Source organism: Geotrypetes seraphini, chromosome 8 (genome assembly GCF_902459505.1).
Source record: "Geotrypetes seraphini chromosome 8, aGeoSer1.1, whole genome shotgun sequence".
Taxonomy (NCBI): Eukaryota; Metazoa; Chordata; class Amphibia; order Gymnophiona; family Dermophiidae; genus Geotrypetes; species Geotrypetes seraphini.
The window spans coordinates 83,234,496-83,261,444 of record NC_047091.1 but is presented as its reverse complement, the minus strand read 5'-3'; the positions used below and the strand labels follow the sequence as shown (position 1 = coordinate 83,261,444).

General features: G+C 44.6%; 1 protein-coding gene across 1 annotated transcript in view; it reads right to left on the bottom strand.

Annotated features, from left to right (window-relative positions):
• Nucleotides 1-1,103: 1,103 nt before the first annotated feature.
• The window catches only part of TMEM179B (transmembrane protein 179B), a 33,353-nt gene continuing 7,507 nt past the window's right edge, over nt 1,104-26,949 (bottom strand). Inside the window, exons 2-5 of the mRNA XM_033954819.1 lie at nt 24,941-25,137; nt 19,950-20,084; nt 6,265-6,343; nt 1,104-2,452 (exon numbers count right to left, since the gene is read on the bottom strand). Coding sequence (XP_033810710.1) covers nt 2,288-2,452; nt 6,265-6,343; nt 19,950-20,084; nt 24,941-25,137 — 576 coding nt within the window. The 3' untranslated portion in view covers nt 1,104-2,287. The remainder of the gene's footprint in view (nt 2,453-6,264; nt 6,344-19,949; nt 20,085-24,940; nt 25,138-26,949) is intronic.

Here is a 26,949-nt window from a genome sequence, read left to right as displayed (position 1 = left end):
ATACTTTTACCCAGTTAAACCGAGTAAATGTGGCGGCTTGCTCTTCTGTCCCTCCCTAGCTGCTACCACTTAGCATACGGAATCCAGAATGGACTTAACAGAATGGAAGATTAGGTTGTTTAATAATCTTTTCTGTTAGTCTGTAGGATTCCATACGATCTGCCCTCTCTGTACACTCAGTGGTTTGGTATAGCCTGCTTCTTTCTGCCTCAGTTATTCTCCTTACAGGCTTGAAGATTTTCCAGCCAGTTGCCAGATCCTCTAGGAAGTTTTCTGCATGTGCCTTGCTGAAGGCTGTTTCTTGGGGTGCCCCGTTGCACACAGTAGGTTACAAGTCTACATTGCTCCTCAATGTTTTTTTCTGAGTTGCCTTTGTGCCTGTTTATTACTTGCTCATGTGTTGCAAAGCAGACCAGTTCAAGAACTGTTTATGTTGCCATGGATCTACCCCCATACCCCCCTTGTCATGGATTTGTTCAGGTGTATCGCTTGGTTTTGGGACTCTAGCTCTTAGTCTAAGGGGGAGAAGCATGTGCTCGGAAAACTTGGATTTCTGCAATTCCTGGATTGCGGGATGGGATTGAACATGTGGAGGGGCATAATCAAAAATGTGCCTAAGTCTGAGGTTGGACGTTTTGTGCAAAATATCCACAAACCCAGCAGGAAAAATGTCTCCATTTTCAAAGCTGCCAACTGTCTCTCTTTTATTTTTGAAAATGAGCAAGGTTTAAGTTTTGGTCCTTAGCACATGTACCTTTTTGGCTCATTTTCAAAAATAAAAATGTCCACGCACAAAACCTACTAAAGCAAGTTTTGTAGATGTACTCACCAACTACCTTGTCTGATTGCGGCAGAAGGAATCCCCATAGCCGAGCTGGTTTCAGGGGATTCCTGGTGGTTCAGCTGATGGGGTAAAGTGGTGAGAAGAGATTGGATGTGCAGTCCTTTCCTAATGAAGTCCTATTACAGACATGTATATTCTATTGACATGATACAGACTCCTCCCCCTCTTGTGGTATCATCCTTGCCCCCTGCAGCTGTTCTAGAATTGTTGAACTTTTAAACTCATTCATTAGCCTTCCAGACAAGGAGCAATATCTCTGTAAATCAAATCAAGTGTACTTTCGTTTATTAGTGTAGAAAGATCATTTTTTGCATATAAGAAAAGGCCTGAAAAAGTGCATGTTAATACAAAGATCTTGTCCTCCTTATTGACAAGAAACAATATTTATATGGTTACCATATAGCTTCCAAAAAAGAAGCAATGGAAGTAAAACACAGATGTCTCAATCCATCCTCCTTCTTCTGGAGCCATATGGTAACCCTACTTATGTAACAGTACTCCTCCATTTCTTACTGAAATGCAACTCTTCACCTAAGAGCTGGTTTGGGTGTCATGAGGAAAAGGCCACTCCGAACCCCAGCGTAACAATCTCCCAAGATCTACAAAGAAGAAATCCACAAAATATGTCTCCATATATAATCAAAGGAGTTTCAGAACACAGCAGGTCAAAGGTTTACCGCAACAAGGCACCTGAGCAAAGCATAAGCATAGACTGGCCATACTTACCCTCAGTGCTACAGTCCTATTTCCTGGTACCTGTTTGTTACCAGAGTGAATGAAGGCATGTGTGTTTAATGAACAGTTCACCCAGTACCACAATCTGCATTCTGTAAAAGCCCTGATGTGTAAAGGAAGAGTGTGTGTGTGGGATGATGCATCTGGATAGTAGGGGAGGTGGTTCATATGTCTGAAAAGATATCTTGGCCAGGATTGAGCAACTGATCACGCACCCACATTTCTTCAAATATAAGAAATTTTAGCTAACTACTGCTTCTCAGCCCTAGGACTGTGTCATAGAAACATTGTTGCAAGAAGGTTCTACCTTAGTGCCTTGTATAAAACTGAAGAGGTCAAGGAAGGGGCAAGAGGAAGAAAACAGACAAAGATAAAAGCCATAAGCAGCAGTATCTAGGGATGGCTTCACAGCTTCCCTATGGCACCAAATCTGGGCAGGGCATAGTAGTTCTTCCATGTTTAACTCTGGCTCTCTAGAACTAAACAATTCCAGAGTGCACAGTCTCTCTCACTAAAATTTCTTGGCATTTTTACTTTCTGAATTCTACTGAAGACTTTAGCATTTTCAGCTTCAGAGAGCTCCTGTTGAGTCCAGCATCCTTCGCTGTTCATTCACACTAAAGGAGATTCTTCTTTCACATCCAGATTCACTCACATTTGCCTCGATGCAGTGTATTTCTGCAATCCAACATAATAACTAGTCCCTGATCAGGCTCGCTGGGTTCCAATGATTGCCTCTGTTTCACTGGTCGTCCACTCCGGGTCCAAGCCAGACAATGGCTGAAATGGGGCACTGGAGGAAGACAGCCGCTTCTGTATCGAAAGCAGAACCACAACCACAATCCAGAAGAAGAAATTCACCCAGGCAGCCGACTATGGTAAGGGAAAACAAACAAACCCACTGTTCTATTATATAGTATAAATAATAAGTTCCTCTGATAAATATAGCGTACCATAAGGTCACAGAACAATTATAAAAGAACCGTGAGGCCGCTATTTGAAAGATTCATTAGGAGGACAAATCTTGCTCTTACAGCATGCCCCCACCCCCCCATGGGCTGGTTCATCATATCCAGTGAAATCACCCAATTCAGGGCAAGAGGCAGTACTAGGGTGCAGTTTTACTTCAGCCACTTTAATATATAGCACAATTCAGTTAAAAGCATCCAGGTAACTTCAGCCAAAAGACAGGATAATTTTATTCAGATTAAATTCAGCACCACAGTTAAGCAGTTAAATGCCACTGAATCTAGATATTAGATATCAAAATATTATAGCCCAACTCAAGAAGTTTCACATTCGCTATATTCAATAAACTAGTGTTTAAGCCCGTTACATTAACGGGTGCTAGAATATATGTATTTCTGTCTTTCTTTCTGTCTGTGCTGCTCCCTGCCCCTGTCTCTTTTAGAGAGTTGCGCGGGGACAGAAATCCCACCCGTCCCCACCCGTCCTCGCCAAAGTCCCACCCGTCCCCGTGAGGAATCCCACCCGTCCCCACCCGTCCCCGTGAGGATTCCCTCCGTCCCCACCCGTCCCCGTGAGGAATCCCCTCCGTCCCCACCCGTCCCCGCCCGTCCCTATAAACTTCAGAAATAGTTATTTCATTTAATTATGCTACTGAATTAAAGGCTCTGGTAGAAACCCATTTACAAATAAGCAAAAAGACTTTATTAATTTGAAAATATTAATTGGGAAAAATACATACTTTGCAAATGGGTTTCTACCAGAGCCTCTAATGTTTATAAATTTTTATCAATACAACTAATATACTACTTTATCCTGAAGCAAAATAAAAAAAAAGAAATATAATTATTTTCCTACCTTTGTTGCCTGGTTTCTGCTTTCCTCATGTTCTCATTCAATTCCTTCCATCCACTGTCTCTCTTCCTTCTGCATCTTCCATTTGCTCTGTTACTGTGCCTCTCCCTTTCTTCCCCCTTCCAAATTGGTCTGGCACCCATCTTCTTCTCTCCGCTCCCCCCATAGTCTGGCATCTGTCTTCTTCCCTGCCAGCGTCTTCTCCCTACTCTCTCTTCCCCATTTCCTTTCAGCGTCCTTCTCCCCCCATCTTCCCCATGTCCTGTCAGCGTCCTTCTCCCCCCTCTGTCTTCCACATGTGCTTTCAGTGTCCTTCTCCCCCCTTTGCTTCCCCATGTCCTTTCAGCGTCCTTCTCCCTCTCTGTCTTCCCCATGGCCTTTCAGCGTCCTTCTCCACCCCCCCCCGTCTTCCCCATGTCCTTTCAGCGTCCTTCTCCACCCCTTTGTCTTCCCCATGTGCTTTCAGCATCCTTCTCCCCCCTCTGTCTTCCACAAGTGCTTTCAGAGTCCTCCCCCCCCACCCTTCCCATGGCCTTTCAGCGTCCTTCTCCACCCCTTTGTATTCCCCATGTGCTTTCAGCGTCCTTCTCCCTCTTCTGTCTTCAAGTGCTTTCAGAGTCCTTCCCCCCCCTCCCGTTTTCCCCATGGCCTTTCAGCGTCCTTCTCCCCACTCCTTCTCTACCGCCCCGGGTGCAGCACAGCCGGCCAGGTCCCCTTACTTTTGTGGCACTTCCCCGACCGACTGACAACAGCCCCGGTCCGACAAACCTCCCTGCCCTTAACTGCGAATCTAAATTACCTTATTACAGCTGCTGTAAGAAGATAATTTAGATTCGCGGCTACAGGGCAGGGAGGATTGTCGGACCGGGGCTGTTGTCGGTCGGTCGGGGAAGTGCCACAAAAGTAAGGGGACCTGGCCGGCTGTGCTGCAACCGGGGCGGGGTGTGGCGGGGCGGACCGCCCCCTCCCTTGGTAGCCACTCGAACCGCGAGGCTACTCTCCTCCTTACCTGCACTGCCTGCAGCACAGAGCCAAACGGAAGTCTTCCTGACGTCGGAAGGAGGGAGGGCTTTGTTTAAGTCCTCCCTCCCCTCCGACGTCAGCGCTGACGTCGGGAAGACTTCCGTTCGGCTCTGTGCTGCAAGCAGAGAAGGTAGGGAGAAGAGCCGCGCGACTGAGTACATCCAGCCCCGCAGGAACCCCGCGACCCTCGGAGGCGTCCCCACGGGATCCCCGCGACCCTAGGGGGCGTCCCCACGGGATCCCCACGACCCTAGGGGCGTCCCCACGGGATCCCCATGACCCAAAGGGGGAACCCGCGGGATGCCCGCGGGATTCCCGTCGTCCCCGTTCCCGTGCAGCTCTCTAGTCTCTTTCTTTCTATATCTCTCCCTCCCACTGTCTTTCTTTCTGTCTCTCTCGCTGTCCACTGTCTTTCTATTTCTCTGTGGCCCCTTGCCTGCCTGCCTTTCTTTGTCTTTCTCTATGGCCCCCTTCTTTATCCTTCCCAAAGCAATCCAAGATTGCTCCCTCCCCCCAAAGTAAAGCACGTTTGCTCCCTGGCCCCCTTTGTCTTCTTCCCCCCCCCCCCTGTGCAGCAGCATTATGTCCTCCAACTCCACTTCCTTGTGAAGCAACAGTTACCTACCCCCACCCCACTTCCCTGTGCAGCAGCATTCCCTCCCCCTTTATTAAAGGTATAGGCACACTCCTTGCCTCATTCAACCTGTTCAGCCTCAGCTCTATATTCCCTCTGGGTCCGATTTTGTACATCGGGCGCCATGGGAGGTGATCGGGGCTATCGGAGGTGGAGCGGCATGCAGGGCTACTTTCAGGATCAGCTGTTTTTGCAGCATCGGATCCTTTGCTTTGGCTGGCCGACTTAGGCCTGTGCGCATCGTTGGCCTGGAGGAGCCGGTCGGGGCGGTGCTCCCATGCGTAGTGGGTGATCGGCCGTTTTTCGAGCGTGGGTTCTGGGGAAGGACGGCAGCGGTGGCGGCAAACTTACAGGAAGGGAGGCTTTATCCTTCAGACGGCAAGAGCCGCCACAGCCAACAGGCTCTGCGCCGCCGCGCGCATGCGCACTCCTACCTGCGGGTCCCTACAGCTCACGGAAAACGGGAGCATGCAGGTGGGAGTGCGCATGCGCGCTTAGGGCTTTATTATATTAGATTCTTTAGATCTCTTCAGAATATTGCATATATCTCCCAGACCTCAGCGACACAACTCACCATGTCAGATCGTCACCACGCCTATTAAACATTTAGTTTTGATTTTGATTCTCTTACTCCAGTCTCCCCAGACCATAGACTAAACAGTTTAAAAAGATAAGTCTAAATTAATATTGAATTCACTCACTTTGCTAATGTGGATTAGTCTTTAAAGTATGTTATTAGTATTTAAAGCAGAAATTATTTATAAACATTGAATAAGAGAATCAAAATCAAGGCTGGTTAAATTTACCGATAACGATCTGGCACGTGAAACAGGACTGCTATGAGATGGTTTGAGCGGTACGTTGTATCGCTGAGGTCCGGGAGATATATGCAATATTCTGAAGAGATACAAAGCATTTATTGAATATAGTGAATGTAACTTCTTGGGACTTGGGATATAATATTTTGATATCTAATCCTAAGTTGAAAGAGTATTAAAAAAAACAACTATACATTAGGGACTAAATCTAGATAAACATATCCAATTATCCGAGTTGCTCAGTAGGTTTTTGAACATGGATTTGTGCACCCTTCAATCCTGTGCAATGCTTATAAAGTGATAATACATGTCCTATACATACACACACAGTTCACCATCTCTAAGCCCTTTTCCCTCCCTTTGCCCCTCTACCAGTGGCAGACACTGACCTCAGCACTGTAAAGATTTGTGTAAAACCTGGAGCCGTCATATGGAGATATCCAGGTTAAGTCCTGAGCCTCGGCACACCTGAAGACAAAAACCTTCTCTAAGTTACCAAGATCTGCACATTATAATGGGTGGAAAAATGCTTGGGCACTATCCAAAACCTTTAGAAGTTAGAGAGCATGTTGCTACCTTTTATATATGGGGGTGGGGAGAATTTCAAATTTTTTTTATAGCGCTTGACCCACGCATGAATGCTTTTGAAAATCTGCCTAGCCAGAGGTACGACTTTGTTGAAGCAAGATACAGTCAAACCTCAGTTTGCGAGTAACCCGGTTTGCGAGTGTTTTGCAAGACGAGCAAAACACTCAGCAAACTTTTGACTCGCAAACCGAGTGTTAACTCGATTTGCGAGCACCCTACCCCCCGATAACTGGCATCGCTTCCCCCGCTCGCAAAGGCCCCCTCGCCCCCCCCCCCTTCTAGCGCAGGCACAGATCGTGTGCCTAGAAGATCTTTCGGGTTCCAGCTTCTGCCTGCCTGCCTGCCTTGAGCATGCATCTGCGCATGCTCAAGGATTTCTAATTCTCCCTCTCGCCGAGATTCTCGGCGAGAGGGAGAATTAGAAGTCCTTGAGCATGCGCAGATGCATGCTCAAGGCAGGCAGATGCCGGAAGATCTTCTAGGCACACGATCTGTGCCTGCGCTAGAAGGGGGGGGGGTAAGTTAAAGTTGTACGGGGGGGGGGGGGGGCGGTTCACGAGGGGGCCTTTGCGAGCAGGGGGGGAAGAAGCGATGCCGGTTATCAGGGGGGGGGTGAACGTATCAAAGCGAGTTTCCATTATTTTCTATGGGGAAACTTAAACGAGCATTTTGGATTACGAGCATGCTCCTAGAACGGATTATGCTCGTAATCCAAGGTACCACTGTAAATGGAACCTGACTTTGTGTGGTCAACCATGGGCCCAAAGACTCAGAATCTGAACAGTTGTTGCAAAATACACAAAGCTTGGCCAGAAGCATGTTACTGATGACATCTGCTAAGTTGTGTTAAAAAGTAAATCACAACATAAAATTTAGACTAAACAAGTTAATGAAACATCAGGTTTTATTTTTGTGGGTGCATTTTGTTCTTTGTCTTACAAATCACACATAAAAATTTGCCGTTGACTACACCAATCCAATCCAAACCAGTAGGTTATATCCTTCAAACACATGGAGGTACAGAAAATAAACTACACTGACATCATCAGCATAAGAGAAGGTGAAACCTGGAGCTAGTCAGTATTTCTACTTCCAGCAGATAATGCAAGTTGGAATTTTTTTGTTTAGGCCTAATGTCCAAAACCTGAGCAACGGCTGGGGATGCCTGTGTTTAGGTCTGGGAGCAATATATTCTCAAGGATCAGCCCACAGGTTCCCTTCTTGAATCGGAGGTGCTGTATTTAGGATTTAACCCCCCCCCCCCCCCCAATTCTGTTCTTAGCCCTAGTCCATGGGTTAGTGCTCTGTAAGGGGCCTGGTGCAGGTTCTAGAGGGCCATTGCCAGTAGGGCCAAGGGCCCTTATGGAAGCCACCGTTCTTCCCAGCCAAAGCTTCTTGGGAGCAAACAAAAACTTAAGAGGCTCTCTGAGCCAAGCAATCTTACTAGCTGTATTCCCCAAAGCTTACTGGAAACAAACAAACAAAACAAATCAGACACAAACAGCAAGTTTAGCTCAGCAGAGGCTCTGGAGCAGGAAGGTGGCCAGAGAAATCTCTAAAAGCAGTGAACCAGATGAGTGGGCCATTTGGAAAAGGGCAGTGCAGTCTAGTGCTGCCCAATTCACAAATTGAATTGATTCACTTCGGGTAAAGCAATTTAAATCAATTTGTTTAAAATAATAATAATAATAATCAGCCTAGCTGATTTAGTGACCCAGGATTTCTCACCGCTCGTTGGGGATATGCAGGCTGACCACTGACTGCCACCGCCGCTGCTCCCCACCACAACTCCAGGAAGGTCAGAGCCAGCGTGCAGCGATTGCACGCCACTGGCCCAGAAGCTCTCCCCAAAGTCAGTTCAGACATCAGAGAGAAGGTCTGTGCCAACCACTGCTTGGCTGGCCTGAACCTTTTCTCTGACATCAGAATTGTGGGCCAACGGCGTGCAATTACTGCACGCTGGCCCTTACCTTCCTGGAGTTGCAGCAAGTAGCGGACCAGGAGGAGAGGGGGAGGAATCGATGGCGAATAGGTAGGCTTCAGTGAGGGAGGGAGGCAAGCTTTGGTGCAGCAGGAAGGGAGGGAGGAAGGGGGCACTAACTTAATTAGGAGGGAGGGAGGAAGGAAGAGGGCACTAACTCACATAGGAAGGAGGGAGAGAGGGAGGAAGGAGAGAATAAAAAGGGACAATTGTTGGTAAGTGAGTGAGTGAGCAAGTAAGTAAGACCAGAGATTCATGAAATCACCGTAGGACAAATGATTTTATTTTCTGTTTTTTGAAATGTGTATCCTGCCAGAGCTGGTAGACTGCAAACATGAGCTAGGAGTTAACAGAGAGAGGAAAAGGCTTGTTTGTTTATACCACAGCGCCAGTGTGGTAGGAGAGGGCAAAGGGGGTGAAGAGGCTATAAAATAAACCCACCTAAAAATATCAACCCGAGTGGTACATGTCTTCAGGATCACAACTCAATGTTTCCTGTATAAACCTGAATAGGTTCTTTTTGTCATACATAAGTACCTCTCCTGGATGTTGTGATCCACCAGGATGTTTGAAAAAAACAAACACCCACTTGGGTAGGAAAATTGAATCGAAAAATCGATTCAATAGGCTGAATCAAATCAAAATTTTTTTTCTTGAATCGGGCAGCTCTAGTGCAGGCAACTAGAAATAGCTAGTTGAAGTGATTGGTGGCTCTCTTCAACCCCTTGCTTTTCCTGCTCCAATTGTGGAGTGGGGTCTTCTAGTATAGTGTCTGAGGGTGCCAAAAAGCTGAACTGGTTGGCAGCAGGTGGTCAGACTAGTTCAGGAACCCCCCTTACCTGTTTTAAAGTTAATTCCTGAAGACATCATTTTTGCAGGATAGGTGACCATTATATTTGGACCATCTGTTTAATACAAGGAGGCTGGTTGACTCAGGGCTGCATTCAGAGAACTGCAACAATGCTCCCTCACCCTCTTTCCTCCTGGACACAGCCTATAGGGCCCAAGATTCTTTTTTTTTTAGTTTCCAGCTGGTGGTGGCCATTGCAGAGGGGCTGACCTGGACCCTGGTGTAGTGTGAACTATCCAGTACAGGTTGCCAGAGGGAACCCAGGATCAGTGTACCCCTTCCTATGTCTCCCTAAATGCCTTAAGGTGTAATGTTTGGGGTTGGAATAAGAGGGACCAGCCCAGCTCCTTGCTCTTTCCCCCTGCATGGATTCAGTTCAGGAGCTGACACACTCAACACCTCCCCCTTGGGCCCTGGAGTCTGTCGGTTGGCTCTCAAAGGGACTGCGAGGAGCTTCAGAAAGATCTGAGACAGCTGGAAACATGGGCGACAAAGTGGCAGATGAATTTCAACATAAATAAATGCAAGGTGATGCATCTATGAAAAAAAATTAAAGAACACGAGTATAGAATGTTTGGAGTAACATTAGCAAAATGCGAACAGGAAAGGGATTTGGGGGTACTGATTAACAGAAACCTGAAGCCATCAGCGCAATGTGCGGCGGCGGCGAAGAGAGCAAACAGGATGTTGGGCATGATTAAGAATGGGATCACGAGTAGATCGGAAGAAGTCATAATGCCACTTTATAGAGCAATGGTCAGACCACACTTAGAATACTGTGTCCAACACTGGTCTCCTTACCTCAAGAAGGATATAACTATATTGGAGAAGGTGCAAAGGCGAGCCACGAAACTAGTCAAAGGAATGAAAAATTTGAGCTATGAAGAACGCCTCAGGAAACTGGGACTGTTCACACTCGAGAGGAGAAGACTGAGAGGAGATTTGATAGAGACTTTTAAAATATTAAAAGGATTGGATGAAATAGACCAAAAAGCAGCATTACTAACATTTTCACAAGTGACACGGACAAGAGGTCACAGCCTGAAACTGGGTGGCAGCAGATTCAGGACGAATGCCAGGAAGTTCTGTTTCTCACAACGTGTGGTGGGCGCTTGGAATTCTCTTCCTGGATGTTGTGGCGGAAACTACTCTTCGAGGTTTCAAGCACAAGTTGGATATACACCTTCTTGCAAATCATATTGAGGGATACGGTAATTTCAGGTTTTCATAATAGAGAACCTAAATGGGCCGCCGCGTGAGCGGAGCGCCGGACTTGATGGACCTCGGTTTGATCCGTTGAAGGCATTTCTTATGTTCTTACTAGCTGATGCCCCGGCGTTGCACGGGTATTTAATTATAGCAATAACACTGTAAATGGATTCAAATAAAGATACTTTATAGTGGTGAATGAAATTATTTTTTTACAGCTTTATAAAAAGTACAATATTCAAATTATAATGTGAAATATTTGACAAAATGAATACAATACAACTAACACAAAACTTGATTATAAACAGCATTTTTAGTTTCAACTCCAGGAGCAAGAACATATAAATTCTTGGGTGAACCCACCCTTGAGCAAGCAACATAGAGTTGACCATGGGAAAAACAGGGGGGATCTTAAATCCACTCCACAGTATGTAATAGTCTGTCCCTGTGATTTGTTGATTGTGATAGAGAATGCAAGTCTCACTGGAATTTGCAAGCTCTTAAACTGAAAAGGAAGATGTGTTGCAAGTTTCGTTCAAATCGGGCAAGCCGTTTTTGCGTTGGCAGCTTTTTACAATTTTTCCATTGACATGAATGGGTGAAATCAGATTTTCTGTTTGTAGCTCCGTCCACATGTGCAGGTGGGCCACGAGACCCCCAGAACATATCACCCCAGGTAGTGAGGGATCTGCATACCAAGTTTAGTTCAAATCGGGCAAGCCGTGTTTGCGTTGGCAGATTTTTACATTTTTTCCATTGACATGAATGGGTGAAATCTGATTTTCTGTTTGTAGCTCCGCCCACGTGTGCAGGAGGGCCGCGAGACCCCCAGAACATATCACCCCAGGTAGTGAGGGATCTGCATACCATGTTTCGTTCAAATCGGTCCCACAGCTTTTTACATTTTTTCCATTGACTTGAATGGGTGAAATCTGATTTTCAGTTTGTAGCTCCGCCCACGTGTGCAGGTGGGCAGCGAGACCCACAGAACATATCACCCCAGGTAGTGAGGGATCTGCATACCAAGTTTCGTTCAAATCGGGCAAGCTGTTTTTGCGTTGGCAGCTTTTTACATTTTTTCCATTGACATGAATGGGTGAAATCTGATTTTCTGTTTGTAGCTCCGCCCACGTGTGCAGGTGGGCCGCGAGACCCCCAGAACATATCATCCCAGGTAGTGAGGGATCTGCATAGCAAGTTTCATTCAAATCGGTCAAGCCGTTTTTGCGTGATCGCGGCACATACACACACACATACATACATACATACCTCCGATTTTATATATATACAGAAGATGTTCTGGGGACAGGCTCCAGTAGTTCATCTCTTGACAGAGAGCTCCCTGCCCTTATTGGCAGGTGGTAACATTTCTGCAAATTGTAGATGGTGGGGGGAGGGGCATGAAGGTACACCCCATTCTTCAAGGTTATTAGAAGCCCACAAAGGCTTTTCCATTTCACCAAGCCTTGTTGGAGATGGTCCTCAAGGAGTAGGAGGTCCTTGGCCTAGTCTCACATAGGTCCAAGATCTTGGGGAGGCTGTACCCTGGGTAATACCCTGATCACTGCTGTGACCAAGATGATTCCATGGAAGGCAGCTTGGCCCTCAAGGATCTTCATGATAGGAAAGTGGCGATGCTCTTAAAAAAGTACCATTTTAGAACTATGGCCCTGGATGTGCAAGCTGCCATTTGTGAGGGCTATATGGCCAGGGCTGTGCATTGCTGGGCACAGCAGCTTCCTCCTTTAGGATGGTGCGACAGGATGCCCACGGGAGTGTGGTCGAAATCTCTGCCGACTCCAGAATGAGGCTTGTAAATGCATTGAGAGGCAACTGGAGAACAAATATGAGGCTTGGAATGTACAAAGATGCAGCTGGAGCATCAGAATGAAGCTTGGAACACTCAATGGTTGAATAGTGAAAACCATCCAAAAAGCCAGGGGGTGCTATTAGGAGGAAACAGAGGCCTGAAAGGAAATAAATATTAGTGTTAACTCCTGTAGGGAGTGGAGATACAATAAATTTTAGTAGGGTATTGGTTAGTTTCCAACTCTCTATTCCTCTTTCCCTGGAGTCTGTAAAACTAAATGCTGTCTTGGTCAGTGTTCTTTATCCAAATTAACGCATGGAAAAATAGTTTGTTCAACTAATCATACAACATGCAACTGTATTTGAACAAACTAATAGCAGTTACTTTTTATACCAAGACCTCAAACACCCAAGACACTACTTAATTCATTTTGTGTCCTTGCTATGGTGACGTGTTCATCGTTGGCCTTGTTTCATTTTTTAATGCAGGCTATATACCCTAACGCATCTATGTGGTGTTAAACATAATTTAAGGAAGAGCACTTAACTTATAGCCCGACAGCTACCCAGCCGTTTCACTGCTATGTTTCCTCAGGGGCTGTTGCTCTTCTCTCTTGTATTATTTAATTGTAATACTGAATGAGCTCTCTCCACACCACTTCTCAGGCTATAAGTTAAGTGCTCTTCCTTAAATTATGTTTAGCACCACATAGATGCATTAGGGTAGAGAGCCTGCATTAAAAAATGAAAAAAAACCAAAAAAACGATGATGAACACGGTACCCCAGCAAGGACACAAAATGATTTACCGTATTTTTCGCTCCGTAAGACACACTTTTTCCATCCCCAAAAAGGGGGGTGGAAATAAGGGTGCATCTTATGGAGCGAATACCCCCCCGGTTACCTTTTTTTTCATTCTGGTGCCCTCCCTCGCTGGATGCGGCTGCCTGCCAGATCCCCGCGAGCAGTGACGGCTGATGTGGCTGCCTCCGAGACCTGTTCTTTTCCCTTGCAGCAGAGCGGCGTGGGACTGAGCAGGCAGCTTTGTGCTGACCCAGACCTTCTCGCTGACATCAGAATCTATGTCAGGAGTTAGGCTTCTGGGCCGGCGGCGTGCAATCGCTGCACCTGCCTGGCCCTTCCTAGCAACTCCTTCTGTTCCGGGTGCCGCGCTGAGCTAGGAGTCCCACCCCACCCACTGCTTCTTCGTCGTCAGGAGTAGAGAATGACACGGGGAAAAAAATCTGTCCCCGTCACCGCCCCATCCCACCATCCTCTGCACCGCTCCGTCACCGCCATCCCTTTCACCGCCCCGTCACCGCCACTGCCATCCCATTCACCACCCCGTCACCGTCCCCGCAGCATCCATATAAGCCTTAGTACTGTAATATTTAGCTTATTCCTTTCTTATAAATCAAAGTTCCTGCTGCTGAACTAGAGAAAGAGATGTTCAGCTGGCAGGGCTTTGTTTATAAATTTTTATCAACACAACTAATATACTACTTTATCCTAAAGCAAAAAATAAATAAATAAATAGAATTTTTTTTCTACCTTTGTTGTCTGGTTTCTGCTTTCCATATCTTCTCATTCAATTCCTTCCATCCACTGTGTGTCTTCTCTCTGCGTCTTCCATTTGCTGTTACTGTGCCTCTCCCTTCACCCTCCCCCAATTGGTCTAGCACCCATCTTCTTCCCTCTGCTCCCCCATAGTCTGGCATCTGTCTTCTTCCCTTCCAGCATCTTCTCCCCACTCTGTCTTCCACATTTCCCTTCAGGGTCTGTTCCTCTCTACCCTCTTTCAATGTCTGTTCTATTCCTTTCCACCACCACCCTTCCCTCCCTCCTTTACAATCTGTTCCTTTCTACCACCCTTCAGCTCCTCTCGCGTGGCCTATCTATCTACCTCCCTCCCTCTTATTTTCGTGGCACGTTACAATGTAATTTGTGCAAGCCGCTGGAGCCTGCGAGCTCTGTCCCTGTCCCATTCCCACAAACTATCTCGCTTCTGTGTTCCTATTTTCCCCATTTCTAATATCTCTTCTATGTATCTGCCATTGCCCCCTCCCCTGTGTCCATATACCATCCCCATGGCATGTCCCCTTTATGTCTCTGTCCCTATGCCCCATGCACATAATTTCCCCTCTTTCTGTTACCTTCCTCTGCCAAGATTTCCCCTATCTTCCTCTTCCATACCAGCGTGTCTCTTCTTTTCAACCCCATCTAGCTTCTTTCCCTCTTTCTCCCCCCCCCCCCCTGCTTCCAGCATCTGGCTCACCTGCCTATCTTCCCCTTTCTTTCCTGCTGTGGGTTTCTTTCTTTCCCTCTTCACCCCTTGGCCCAGAATGTTTTTTCCTTTCACTCCCTCCTTCCTAGTATGAGCCGGGAACAAACGCGATCTCATGGTCTAGCAGCCCCCACCTACCCGATCGCAGCGTTTAGCCAGCTCCCTCCCTCCACCTCACCTTACATTCCGAGTTTGCCAGCTTCCTTTTTCCCCGAGCCGCACGCGTTTAAAAAGACACGTACGTGCAGCTGCGCGAGTCCATCAAGCTTCTCCTCTCCTGCAACTTCCTGTTTCCGGTTGCGTCAGAGGAGAAGCTTGATGGACTCGCGCAGCCGCGCGTGCACAGCTTTTTGAATACGTGTGACTCAGGAAAATGGAAGCCGGCAAACTCAGAATTTAAGGTGAGGTAGAGGGAGGGAGCTGGCTAAACGCTACGGGTGGGCGGTGGCTGCGGGGACCGCACGATCCTAAATGCCTCACTGCGGAGACAAGACCATTCACCGCTCCACGGGCGGTGAATGGCTTTGTCCCCGTCCCCGCAGCGACTGTTATTTTTCATTCCCCGTTCCGGCAGGTTACCCGCGGATAAATGCGGCTAGCCGTGGGTAACCGCCATCGTAATGTAATGTAATGTAATTTATTTCTTATATACCGCTACATCCGTTAGGTTCTAAGCGGTTTACAGAAAATATACATTAAGATTAGAAATAAGAAAGGTACTTGAAAAATTCCCTTACTGTCCCGAAGGCTCACAATCTAACTAAAGTACCTGGAGGGTAATAGAGAAGTGAAAAGTAGAGTTAGAGGAAAAATAAAAATAAAATAAACATTTTAACAAGACAGCATTGATCTAAATACTTTGGAAGGTAGAAGAGAGGAGAGAAAGGAATAGAAGCAGAAGGGGGAGCCGTTGAACAGTAGAATTCTGGAGAAATTTAAATGATAGAAATAGAACAAAACAAAGACAAAAGGCAAAACAATAGATAAGATTAAAGATAAATCATAAGCTGGAAAGAAAAATAAAATAAAACTTAAAATAAAAAATAAAATCGTGTCATTCTCTAGTCAGGAGTAAGGCTTCTGGACTGGTGGCGTGCAATCGCTGCACCCACCTGACCTTTCCAAGCAATTTTTCTTCGTAGGGGGTGGAAACGCGCTGTAGGGAGTGAAGCGCTGCTGGGTCCCTACTCATCCCTCGCTCTCTGTGCTTTAGACAGGAGTCATCCCCCACCCCCGCTGCTTCGTGGACATATTCTCACAGTGGCAGCAGTGGGTGGGAAGGCTTTTGGGGAGGAGGCAGAAGAGGATAGGCTTGAAGGCAGTGAGGGGAACATAGGAGGGAGGGAGGAAGGGACGATTGTTGGGCCTGAGTTGGGGGGGAGGGGAAAGATGACCAAGGCAGTGAGGGGAATATAGGAGGGAGAGAGGGACAATTGTTGGGCCTGAGTTGGGGGGGGGGGGAAGATGACCAAGGCAGTGAGGGAAACATAGGAGGGAGGGAAGAAGGGACAATTGGGCCTTAGGAAAGAAAGAAAGAAATCACCAAACAAAGGTAAGAAAAATGATTTTATTTTCAATTCAGTGATCAAAATGTGTCAGTTTGGAGAATTTATATCTGCTGTCTATATTTTGCCCTATATTTGTCTATTTTTCTATAGTTGTTACTGAGGTGACATTGCATATTTTAAAAAGTCATCTGCCTTGACATCTGTGCCCTGTCCATGCCCGCCCAGTCCCAGCCTACCACTAGACCACCAGAGGGGGGAAAGGGTGCAGAGCTTGGCAATGAGTATGGAGTTGGGTGCAGAGCCTGGCAGGGAGAATTTGGTTTAGAATAGTTTTTTTCTTGTTTTCCTCCTCTAAATTTAGGGTGTGTCTTATGGTCAGGTGCGTCTTATGGAGCGAAAAATACAGTACTTGCTTCTGTATGCTGGAAGGTACTTTCAATTTTGGGCTCTTCCATTTAAGTTGATCACTGCACCCAGGAACTTTTCCAAGGTGATAGTGGTGGTTGCTACCTTTCTCTACAAAGAGGAGATTTGGATCCATCCCTAATTAGATGACTGGAGAAACTTCGGGCAGTCAAATTTTCAAGATATCCACAATGAATATTCATGAAAACCGGACTGGCTGGGGTTTCCCCAAGGACATGTTTGGCAACATTGCGCTGGATAACTGGGCTGAGTGATCAGTTATTCCAAAGTTCACTTTTCCTGGCACAGGAACTAAACTACTTGGGAGTCTGTTTTCATACCCACTAGGGGCATGTGTTCCTCACTCAAGAAAGGATGGACAAGCTCCAATCCCAGAAGAGGGCATTTTGTGCCCAGTTAGCACCAAAGGGATCGATGGCAGCTACCTTGGAGGCGGTTCCCTAGGTGTGGGCTTAAATGAATCATTTTCAGTGGGCATCATTGTTATCACATTGGAATCTCAAGGTCTGTCTACCTGAGGTCTCAGTTCACCTCTTGCTCCTGAATGGATGGTAGCACCCACCAATGCCAGCCTCAAAGACTAGGGTGCTCACCGTCATGGTTGGTGTTACTACTTTGTGGTTTTTGAGAGATGTTTAAATACCTACATGATGTAAATGCATATGAGTTGTGTCTTTTTCATTTGAAAGGAAAGCTGTGGAATGAGAGGGCATAGAATGAGGTTGAGGCAATAGACTCAGTAGTAATCTAAGGAAATACTTTTTTTACAGAGAGGGTGGTAGATGTGTGGAAAAGTCTCCTGGAAGAGGCGATAGAGACAGAGACAGAGACTGTGTCTAAATTGAAGAAAGCCTGGGATAGGCATGTGGGATCTCTTAGAGAGAGAAAAGATAATGGTTACTGTGGATGGACAGACTGAAAAGACCATTTGGCCTTTTATCTGCCATCATATTTCTATGTAAAATCCTATACGTATTCAGCTAACTTGAGATCACGAATGTGTTCAGAAGGCCAGACTACCCATTTGTTTTATTTCATGGTCAACACAAAGGGTTGTTGGCTTCTAAGGCTTCAGGTGCTTGATGGCTCAAGGTGGCCATAGAGGCACCTATACTTTGACAAAATACAGCAATTCAACTCACTTGACTAGAGCCCAGGATAGCTCCTGGATAGAGTCCCTAAGGGTTTCTACAGAGGCTGGCTGGCAGAATTTTGGTCTCCTTTCTTTTGTGAAGCATTGCAAACTTGATATATGGAGGTAACACCACCTTTATTGCTCATCAAGATTTTGTCTTCCTCCTGCTTGGATGTATAGAGCTCCAATATATCCAACTGGTTTGGACTGATCTAGCTGGATAAGGAAGATGAAATTTAATTTAGCATTTAATTTCTTTTCTTTGAGTTTTGCTAGACCAGTCCAACTTCCTGTCCTGGACGACTATGGATTTGGGTATCATCTCTAGCTTCTCTGTGGATTATTCCATTTTTTTCCTCACGCTTTTCGTTTCTTGTTCAATTGTTGTGTCTAATTCGTTGGGGGCCTGATTGTGCCCTGATGGATTCCACTTGGCTTTGGTACAGTATACCGACTAGCTTTTAGCTACACCTTCTCTTATACTGGTGATGTCAGCAAACCTTCTTTTTTCTCTACCTTCTTATGTTAGTCAGGGGATATAATATACTGGTTTGAACTGGAATAGCAGGACTCAAAGAAAGCAAATTAACAAGTTGAGATTTTCCACCTCTTTCCTCCAATCAGTCACACTCAATCCACCCCCACCCCATGCAATAAAAAACAGCTCTAGACTTTGATAATTTGTGAGCATGGGCAAGCATTGAGGGCCCAAGGACTTTTCTACCTTTGTCTTACAGCATACAAAACAGCAAAGGCTCAGATCCAGTGCAGGACCAACCCTCCACCCCCCCCTACAAAAAAGACACAAATGTGCAAATATACAGAAGCATACCCCAATACACAGACCGTGTTTATCTTGGTACATAAGATTATGTTTACAGGATTGGAAACAGATGAAGCACTTTCCTAAATAAGTAAATAAAAAAATGTTTTCTATTACTTAAGATCATATAAAAGTTCTGTTTCAGATCCAGATCTACACTGTGTTCAAAATCTATACAAAGTTGTTTTCTGTATAACTCGACCAAATTCAACAAAATTTGGGATATACAGTACATCCTAAATAAATTTGCAACAAGCCTATCCTATGCCGGCAACATCACCACCACCTAGCAATTATCACCACAATACGCACAGACACCATTTTCCTTTAAAACAAACAGTTACCACAGTTTTCAGTCAGGAGGTTCTGATCCTTAATAAAAATTTGTATCTGGAGAAAGATTTGGGTTCTCAAAGACTGGATGCAAAAGTCTCCAGAAAAGTAGAATAATAATAATTTATTTCTTATATACCGCTATATCGTGAAGTTCGAAGCGGTTTACAATAAACATAGAAACATAGAAGATGACGGCAGAAAAGGGCTACAGCCTATCAAGTCTGCCCACTCTGTCTATGCCCTAATGACCCAATTTCCTTATCTTGACCCTCGTAGGGATCCCACATGGGTATCCCATTTATTCTTAAAGTCTGGCACGCTGTCTGCCTCGATCACCTGCACTGGAAGCTTGTTCCAATGATCAATCACTCTCTCTGTGAAGAAATACTTTCTGGTGTCGCCATGAAATTTTCCGCCCTTGAGTTTGAGCGGGTGCCCTCTTGTGGCCGAGGGTCCCTTGAGATACATTTGACAGTACATGGGATAGAAACGGTTTACAATAAAGATATGTTTAGTCAGTACATGGGATGCAAGTGGTTTACATTAAAGATACATTTTGTCAGTACATGGGATGCAAGTGGGTTACAATACAAGTGGTTTACTATCAAGGTGCATTTTGTCAGTGTATGGGATACAGGTGGGTTACAATAAAGATACATTTAGTCAGTACATGGGTTACAATAAAGATACGTTTTGTCAGTACATGGGGTGCAGGTGGGTTACAATAAAGAGGGTAAGTGTAGAACATGGTTTGAAAAAACTGCCAATCAGGAAGCAGCAGGGCCTGATTAGTTTGAACTGAAAAAAACACCACGATAGTTGAAGAACGAGGTAGTGTGTATGTTAAAACCCGCTTAGTTTAGGTAGACTATAAGCTTTTTAAATAAATAGCAAAAAGGAGATGTTTAGGTAAGGTGACCGGCACGTGTAGGCTTATTGCAAATTTATTTAGGACGCTATATCCCAAATTTTATTGAAATTGGTCTGGTTTTGACAGTTTATGCAGAAAACTGCTTTGTATATATTTTTTGAAACCGTATGTGTGTATATAAATAAGACACACATGAGGGTGCACACACCAATGTGTAAAACCACTCAACACACACACGCTTTACACATTTCTTACTTTTGCACTCTCTTGGTCTTTAGGATAGAGTCACAGAGGTTGTTCATGCCAACCCGAAGAACGCAGGCCGAGACCAGCAGGAAGAAGAGGATTAGAACCGAGACAACAACAGAAATGTTCAGCCACCGGGTGCCCCTTGAGTAAAACAGCATGAATTTGATGTCATTAATACTACTTGTAACATAGTACACAATTGCTCATTCAGTTTGCCCAGTTGAGATGTCTTCTGGCTTCCTTTCACTTCAGGTAGTTGAGCACATAAATTTCCATAAAACAGCTCTGTCTCTCTCCTTGACTTTTCTGACATCTTAACCTTTTTCATACCATACTTCTATTTATCTCTTTCACAAGAATGTTCAAAATTGATTCTATTGATAACAAGAATTAGTAAGCCATTTTAAGCCTTGCCTTCTCTATATTCCCTCTAAGCAGCGCCATTTTTCTCTCCTGCCTGGTGATTGCTGGTCGCTGGTGAATTCAGCTGTGAGCTTTTACAAGCAGTGCAGATTCCCGAAGGGGGTTTTCCCCCCCCCCCGAAACGGAAGCCATTGAATATATGACAAGCATGCATATTTTATGGCTTTTTATGGACTACAGCTAAGAGATAAGTACCACATTAAACTGTTCCTAAAATATACAGCTTAAAATCTTGCTGATCTCCATTTCAGGCTCAATATGAACTATAAATGCTGAATCGTGCTTAATAGCATTAGCCAATACTCGAGTGTTTTTTCAGATTTTTTCACATCCTTTTTCACTGAGGCATGTTTGTGTAAGCCGTATAAGGCATTATAGGGAGTGAGTCTAGGGTTGTTACACTATTTAACCCCATGTAGGTATTAACAGTGACAACTAGTGCTTCATGTCATTAGCGCACAGTTGTGTAAACTGAGGACTCCTCCCACACTTCACTATTAATTTGGTCACTTAGATTCTTGATACTGGCTTCTGATAGTCTCACTATTATTCAAGAAGGATTTTCTTTTTCGCTTTCCCTCTACGCAGAGTGCATGAGCAATCACTCGGACATTTTACATGGTCGCTTACAAAAATACTGACCCAAACTGACTTTCAAACAAAATTAAACTATAAAAAAATTAAACTAAATCAATTACAGTTATGTGTGATGTTTTTTGGGCATTGCTAATACTCAGATCCAAAATTGTTGGTTTTAGAACTTGTTGCTCACTTGAAAGAGAAAAAAAACAAAACAACTCAACAAAAACAAAACTTTGCATGCATCTAGTCACTCCTTTGAGGGAGAATTACTTACATAATCGAAAACACCCAGGGCTCCCTTCTGTATCTTACTGTTAAAATGTTATAATAATCTGCTCAACCACCCAAATTAGTACAAAAACATCCCCATGTTCATTGACAGTTAAAACTAAACTATGGTCATTCCATGCACGTTGCGCCCTGGCCTTCTTAGAAGGCCAAAGCAGTTGTACCATTACTATTAAAGTTAAAACATAAGAAAACTGTCATTCACGCTTACTGACATCACACTGTGCTATTAATACTGGTCATATAATAGGATCAAACTGTGTATCATAGCATTAGAGGCCGACCAAATTTCATTTTTGATGCCAAAACTGTCCCCAAATCCTTTTTCTGCCTGGTTTTGGTGAAAGGCTACAGCCTTGATTTTGGTTTCAGCCAAAACTATATTTTCAGTGGAAGCTGAAAATTTTTGCTATGTCATGTTTATCTCCCTCCGTCCCGAACAGGAGTTGCCTACCCCATGCCCACCTGAAGGTACTCCCTTCAGGCCTATCTTACAAGCCCTGGCATTCTAGGAGTATAGTCAGAGCAGAAGTGATCCCCAGTTGCTTCTGACCATGCTGGTTCTGCTCTCAAAATTTATTTATTTGATTTTTTTAACTCATCCTTCCAAGAGAGCCCAGAACAGGTTACAATAATTACATAAACAGTATAAGACATATCAGATACAGACTCTTGCACAGGGAAAAGTAGGAATTAATATTTCAGAACAGGGAGATTGCCACAACAAGTTACAACAGCCATTTTGAAAGAAGAGCTGATATGGACAAGTGACTGGGGACACTCCTGCCCTGCCTACACCCTAAGGGATTGTAAAGTAGTTGTGGAGGAGGGAACCACTCTTTGCAATTTTTTTTTTTTTTGTATAATATGATTGCAAGTCATGCAGTTATGATCTTGCTTAGTAGTTTATGGTACATAAAATGCTCCAAATTCCTACTAAACTTTTGTAGCAAAAGCAGTTAAATGTATACATTTGGGATAAGAAGCTCCTTAGGATTTAGCCTCTCTGTGAAGATATGACATCAGCTGTCCAAATGTGGTTCAAAGTCAGACTTTGTAAAAGTACTGTGGATTTTAGTTTCATGTTTCATTAGCTGAGATCTATGTGTGGACAGGTTATTTTTCTTGAAGGTAAAATATAGTCTATTATTTATATATACATATATATATATATATATATTCATGGCTTGGATATTATCTGAACAATTCTAAAGAATTTCTAGGCTAGAGCTGCAGAAGGTAGAGTCTATAAGAAAGGAACCTTCAGTTATTGTTTTCAAGCGCAAGTATTGGTCAAGCTTATAATGTTAGCAGGGAACTATTACTACCGGTACTACTATCTATCTATATATTTTTTTTTCTGAAAAATGTATTGCTCTCAACTGTAATTTTTCAAAGCATATAGGACTTGCATTCAATAACATCAGTGTGCTTTTTAAAAAAAATTCTGGATTGTGCATCAGGCTAGTACAGGGGTGTCCAATGTCGGTCCTCGAGGGCCGCAGTCCAGTCGGATTTTCAAGATTTCCCCAATGAATATACATGAGGTCTATTTGCATGCACTGCTTTCATTGTATGCTAATAGATCTCATGCATATTCATTGGGGAAATCCTGAAAACCCAACTGGATTGCGGCCCTCGAGGACCGACATTGGACACCCCTGGCTAGTATAAAGCCCACAATGTAGATCACCGTCTGAACTGTTCAATATCTACCTCGCCTCCCTCAGTAACCTCCTACACAAACTCAAGCTCAAATTCTTCATCTCTGCAGATGACATCACAATAGTCATCCCTCTAACCAGTCTATCCCAGGAACTTCTCACCTACATCACTAGCATACTCAGTCAGATAGAACTCTGGATGCTCTCCTTCAGACTAAAACTAAACCTGGACAAAACAAAATTCTTCCTGGCCACCCCCAAAGACAAAATCAAAGACACTACAATCCAAGTGAAAGGATTGGTTTTCCCACTCGAACAAACATTAAAAATACTGGGAGTCACGCTGGACAAACATTTATCCCTAGAAAATCACACCGACCTCACTGTTAAGAAAGGCCTTTCGGTGCTCTGGAAACTTCGCACCATAAAGAAATACTTTGATGACACCGCATTCCGCCTACTAGTACAATCCTCTATTCTCAGCATACTGGATTACTGTAATATCATTTACCTGAGCTCCACAAAGAAAATCACCAGAAGACTAAAACTGATTCAAAACACAGCCGTCCGCCTCATTTTCGGCCTGAACAAATGGGAACACATCACTCCCTTCTACCACCAACTGCATTGGCTACCTTTCGAATCCCGAGTCCTTTTCAAGTTTGCCTGCATTTGCTACAAAACAGTATTTGGTCTATCACCAAAATACCTCTCCCCCCATTTCACTATGTATTGCTCCAATAAGAAATCCCGCAGAATTCAGCTGTTTGCTTTCCCCTCCATAAAATTATGCCAGCTCAAAAGATTCCTCGACAAAACCTTCGCCTTCCAAGCTGCTAAGCTGAACCCTTGGCTAGCCCAAATGATGCTCGAGGCCCCGACCTACCTCGACTTCAGAAAACTTCTCAAAACATACCTTTTCCACAAACAGGACCCTTAACCCTTATTCCCCTGCAACAAACCAACTCCCGCCCCACCCCCTCCGTTCTCTACCCCTCCCCTCCCTTGGTTCCCTTCTCCCTCCCTCGTCTCTTCCAATCCAACTATGATAAACTTCTGCTAAAACCCCAATACTTCCTTCCTCGTTGCTTGTAATTCCTACAAAATGTTGTAAATCCGTGTTCAGACCGGATCCTAATTTAATTGATGTGAACTGCCTAGAACTCTTTGGGTAGGGCGGTATATAAGAACTTAATAATAATAATAATAATAATAACTCCTTTACCCTATTTTTGAAAGGAGTGGCCTAATGGTTAGGTACAGCCTCAGCGCCCTGAGGTTGTGGTTCAAGCCCTGTGCTACTCCCTGTGACCCTAGGCAAGTCGCTTAATCCTCCATTGCTCCAGGTATGTTAGATAGATTGTGAGCTGTTGAGACAGATAGAGACAAATACTGGAGTACCTGAATGTAAGCCACTTGGAAACCTTGATAGGCAGTATATAAATAAATAATATCATGTTTGCCCTTTCAATAGGAAACATCTCAGTGCCACTTTCTCTTATTTGTGCAGAGTTGGGTAAGCATAAAAAAACAAACCAAAACAACTAGTAATCACAGTTTTGTTTTGTTTTTTTAACATGTTCTCCCAAAGTTCCTGTCTGCACTTACCTGGCAACCTAAAATTGCCAGACTTATTGAGAAGTCTGTTAAAATGGCTCTCAGGTGTCAGCCTATGCTTGCAGTTCCCGGGATTGGAGGATAAATCTCTTGTGGGTTTAGCAGGGAGCTGACAATTGCAAGCTCTGACACTCCCCAAAGGGCCTCTTTGGTTCACATTCACAACCAAATGTTAGTTTTTTGTTTCAGCCAAAGCCAGGTGATAAATTTCAGTTGCAGTCTCGGCTGGAAGTGGTTAGACAGTGTCAGCTTTGGTCGGCCTCTACTTAGCATGATGTCATCATGTTTACAAATGGGTAATGATAGGTGACTACGGATGAGGTCTGTACATGCACGTCATAATTGGTAATCACAGGTGATGTTACTGCCATACATAACATCAGTAATGCATATTACATTATCATACATAACTTCAAAGCTCACCGTGTGACTTCATCAATACAGCTAACATAGACCCAGTACAGCATGATGCAAAAACAGTAGAGAGAAATAAGTAAGGATATGACAGATACAAAATAACAAAGGGAGTAACTGCTGAAGGCAGAGAAGGTGAAGATGGCTTTTCCTGTGCTGTTGGAACTCACATCACCATACAAGATGCAATGTCCCTCAAACTCCCCCTGAAAATAAGCAACAAAATGAAAGTAAACACCAATCATGAACTGTCTTTCTCACTGAAACTGAGAATAAAGAGCACATTGTGTTAGTCCACATTAAAAAATTATTATATAAAATCAGAATACAAGTAGCAGATAAAGTTTTTGAATTGTCCATCCAGTCTGCCCAATAGGTACAAGCATTATAAATTCATGATTAAATTCATCTTTTTAAAATATATTTCTGGGCCACAGAAGTTTGCCTGGTACTGTCCTTAGGTTTCAACTGCCTTTGAAGCTCACTCCAGCCTGTCTAAACCATCTCCAAATTACTTAATACACTGTAGATCCCCCATATAACACAGACTTTGGGGGTCTACGATATTTAACTTTCTCCGGAGACAAGCAGGGGATATGAAGCACAATTGTTAGTGAAGTCCTCTGACTGGTCCTGTGTGTCAGTGCTCTCCCCTAGCAATAGTAAACTTTGAGCTTACTGGGCATGTGCAAGATATCTTACACCAGGGCCTCGAGGGCCGCAATCCAGTCGGGTTTTCAGGATTTCCCCAATGAATATGCATGAGATCTATTTGCATGCACTGCTTTCATTGTATACTAATAGATCTCATGCATATTTCTTTGGGGAAATCCTGAAAACCCGACTGGATTGCGGCCCTCGAGGAGGGACTTTGACACCCCAGCCCTACACCTAGAACCCCTCCACTCGTCCTGTCAGTTTTTTCTTTATCCGCTCCTATACAGGCCCTCCCCTCCCCTTTCAAAAAAAAGAAAGAAAGAAAGCCAAAAGGCTTTCTAGCCATTAGGGCATTCCTTTTTTCATCATTCCTGTTTTAAACATAGAAACATAGAAATAGACGGCAGATAAGGGCCACGGCCCATCTAGTCTGCCCACCCCAATGACCCTCCCCCCTACCTTTCTCTGTGAATAGATCCCACGTGTCTATCCCATTTGGCCTTAAAATCAGGCACGCTGCTGGCCTCAATAACCTGAAGTGGAAGACTATTCCAGCGATCAACCACCCTTTCAGTGAAAAAGAATTTCCTGGTGTCCCCGTGCAGTTTCCCGCCCCTGATTTTCCACGGATGCCCCCTTGTTGCTGCGGGACCCTTGAAAAAGAAGATATCTTCTTCCACCTCGATGCGGCCCGTGAGATACTTGAATGTCTCGATCATGTCACCCCTCTCTCTGCGTTCCTCGAGTGAGTACAGCTGCAACTTATCCAGCCGTTCCTCGTACGGGAGATCCTTGAGTCCCGAGACCATCCGGGTGGCCATTCTCTGGACCGACTCCAGTCTCAGCACATCCTTACGGTAATGCGGCCTCCAGAATTGCACATAGTATTCCAGGTGGGGCCTCACCATGGATCTATACAATGGCATAATGACTTCAGACTTACGGCTGACGAAACTCCTGCATATACAACCTATGATTTGCCTTGCCTTGGATGAAGCTTGCTCCACTTGATTGGCAGTCTTCATGTTCTCACTAACGATCACCCCTAAGTCTCGTTCTGCTTCAGTTCTCGTTAGGATCTCGCCATTAAGGGTGTAAGTCTTGCATGGATTTTGGCTGCCCAGGTGCATGACTTTGCATTTTTTGGCATTGAAGCTGAGTTGCCAGGACCTAGACCAGCGCTCCAGTAGGAGTAGGTCGTGCATCATGTTGTCGGACATTGAATTTATGTTTGTTGTGCTTTTGCCCACTACATTGCTTAGTTTGGCGTCATTGGCAAATAATGTTATTTTACCTCGCAGCCCTTCTGCTAAGTCTCTTATAAAGATGTTGAATAGGATCGGGCCCAGGACCGAGCCCTG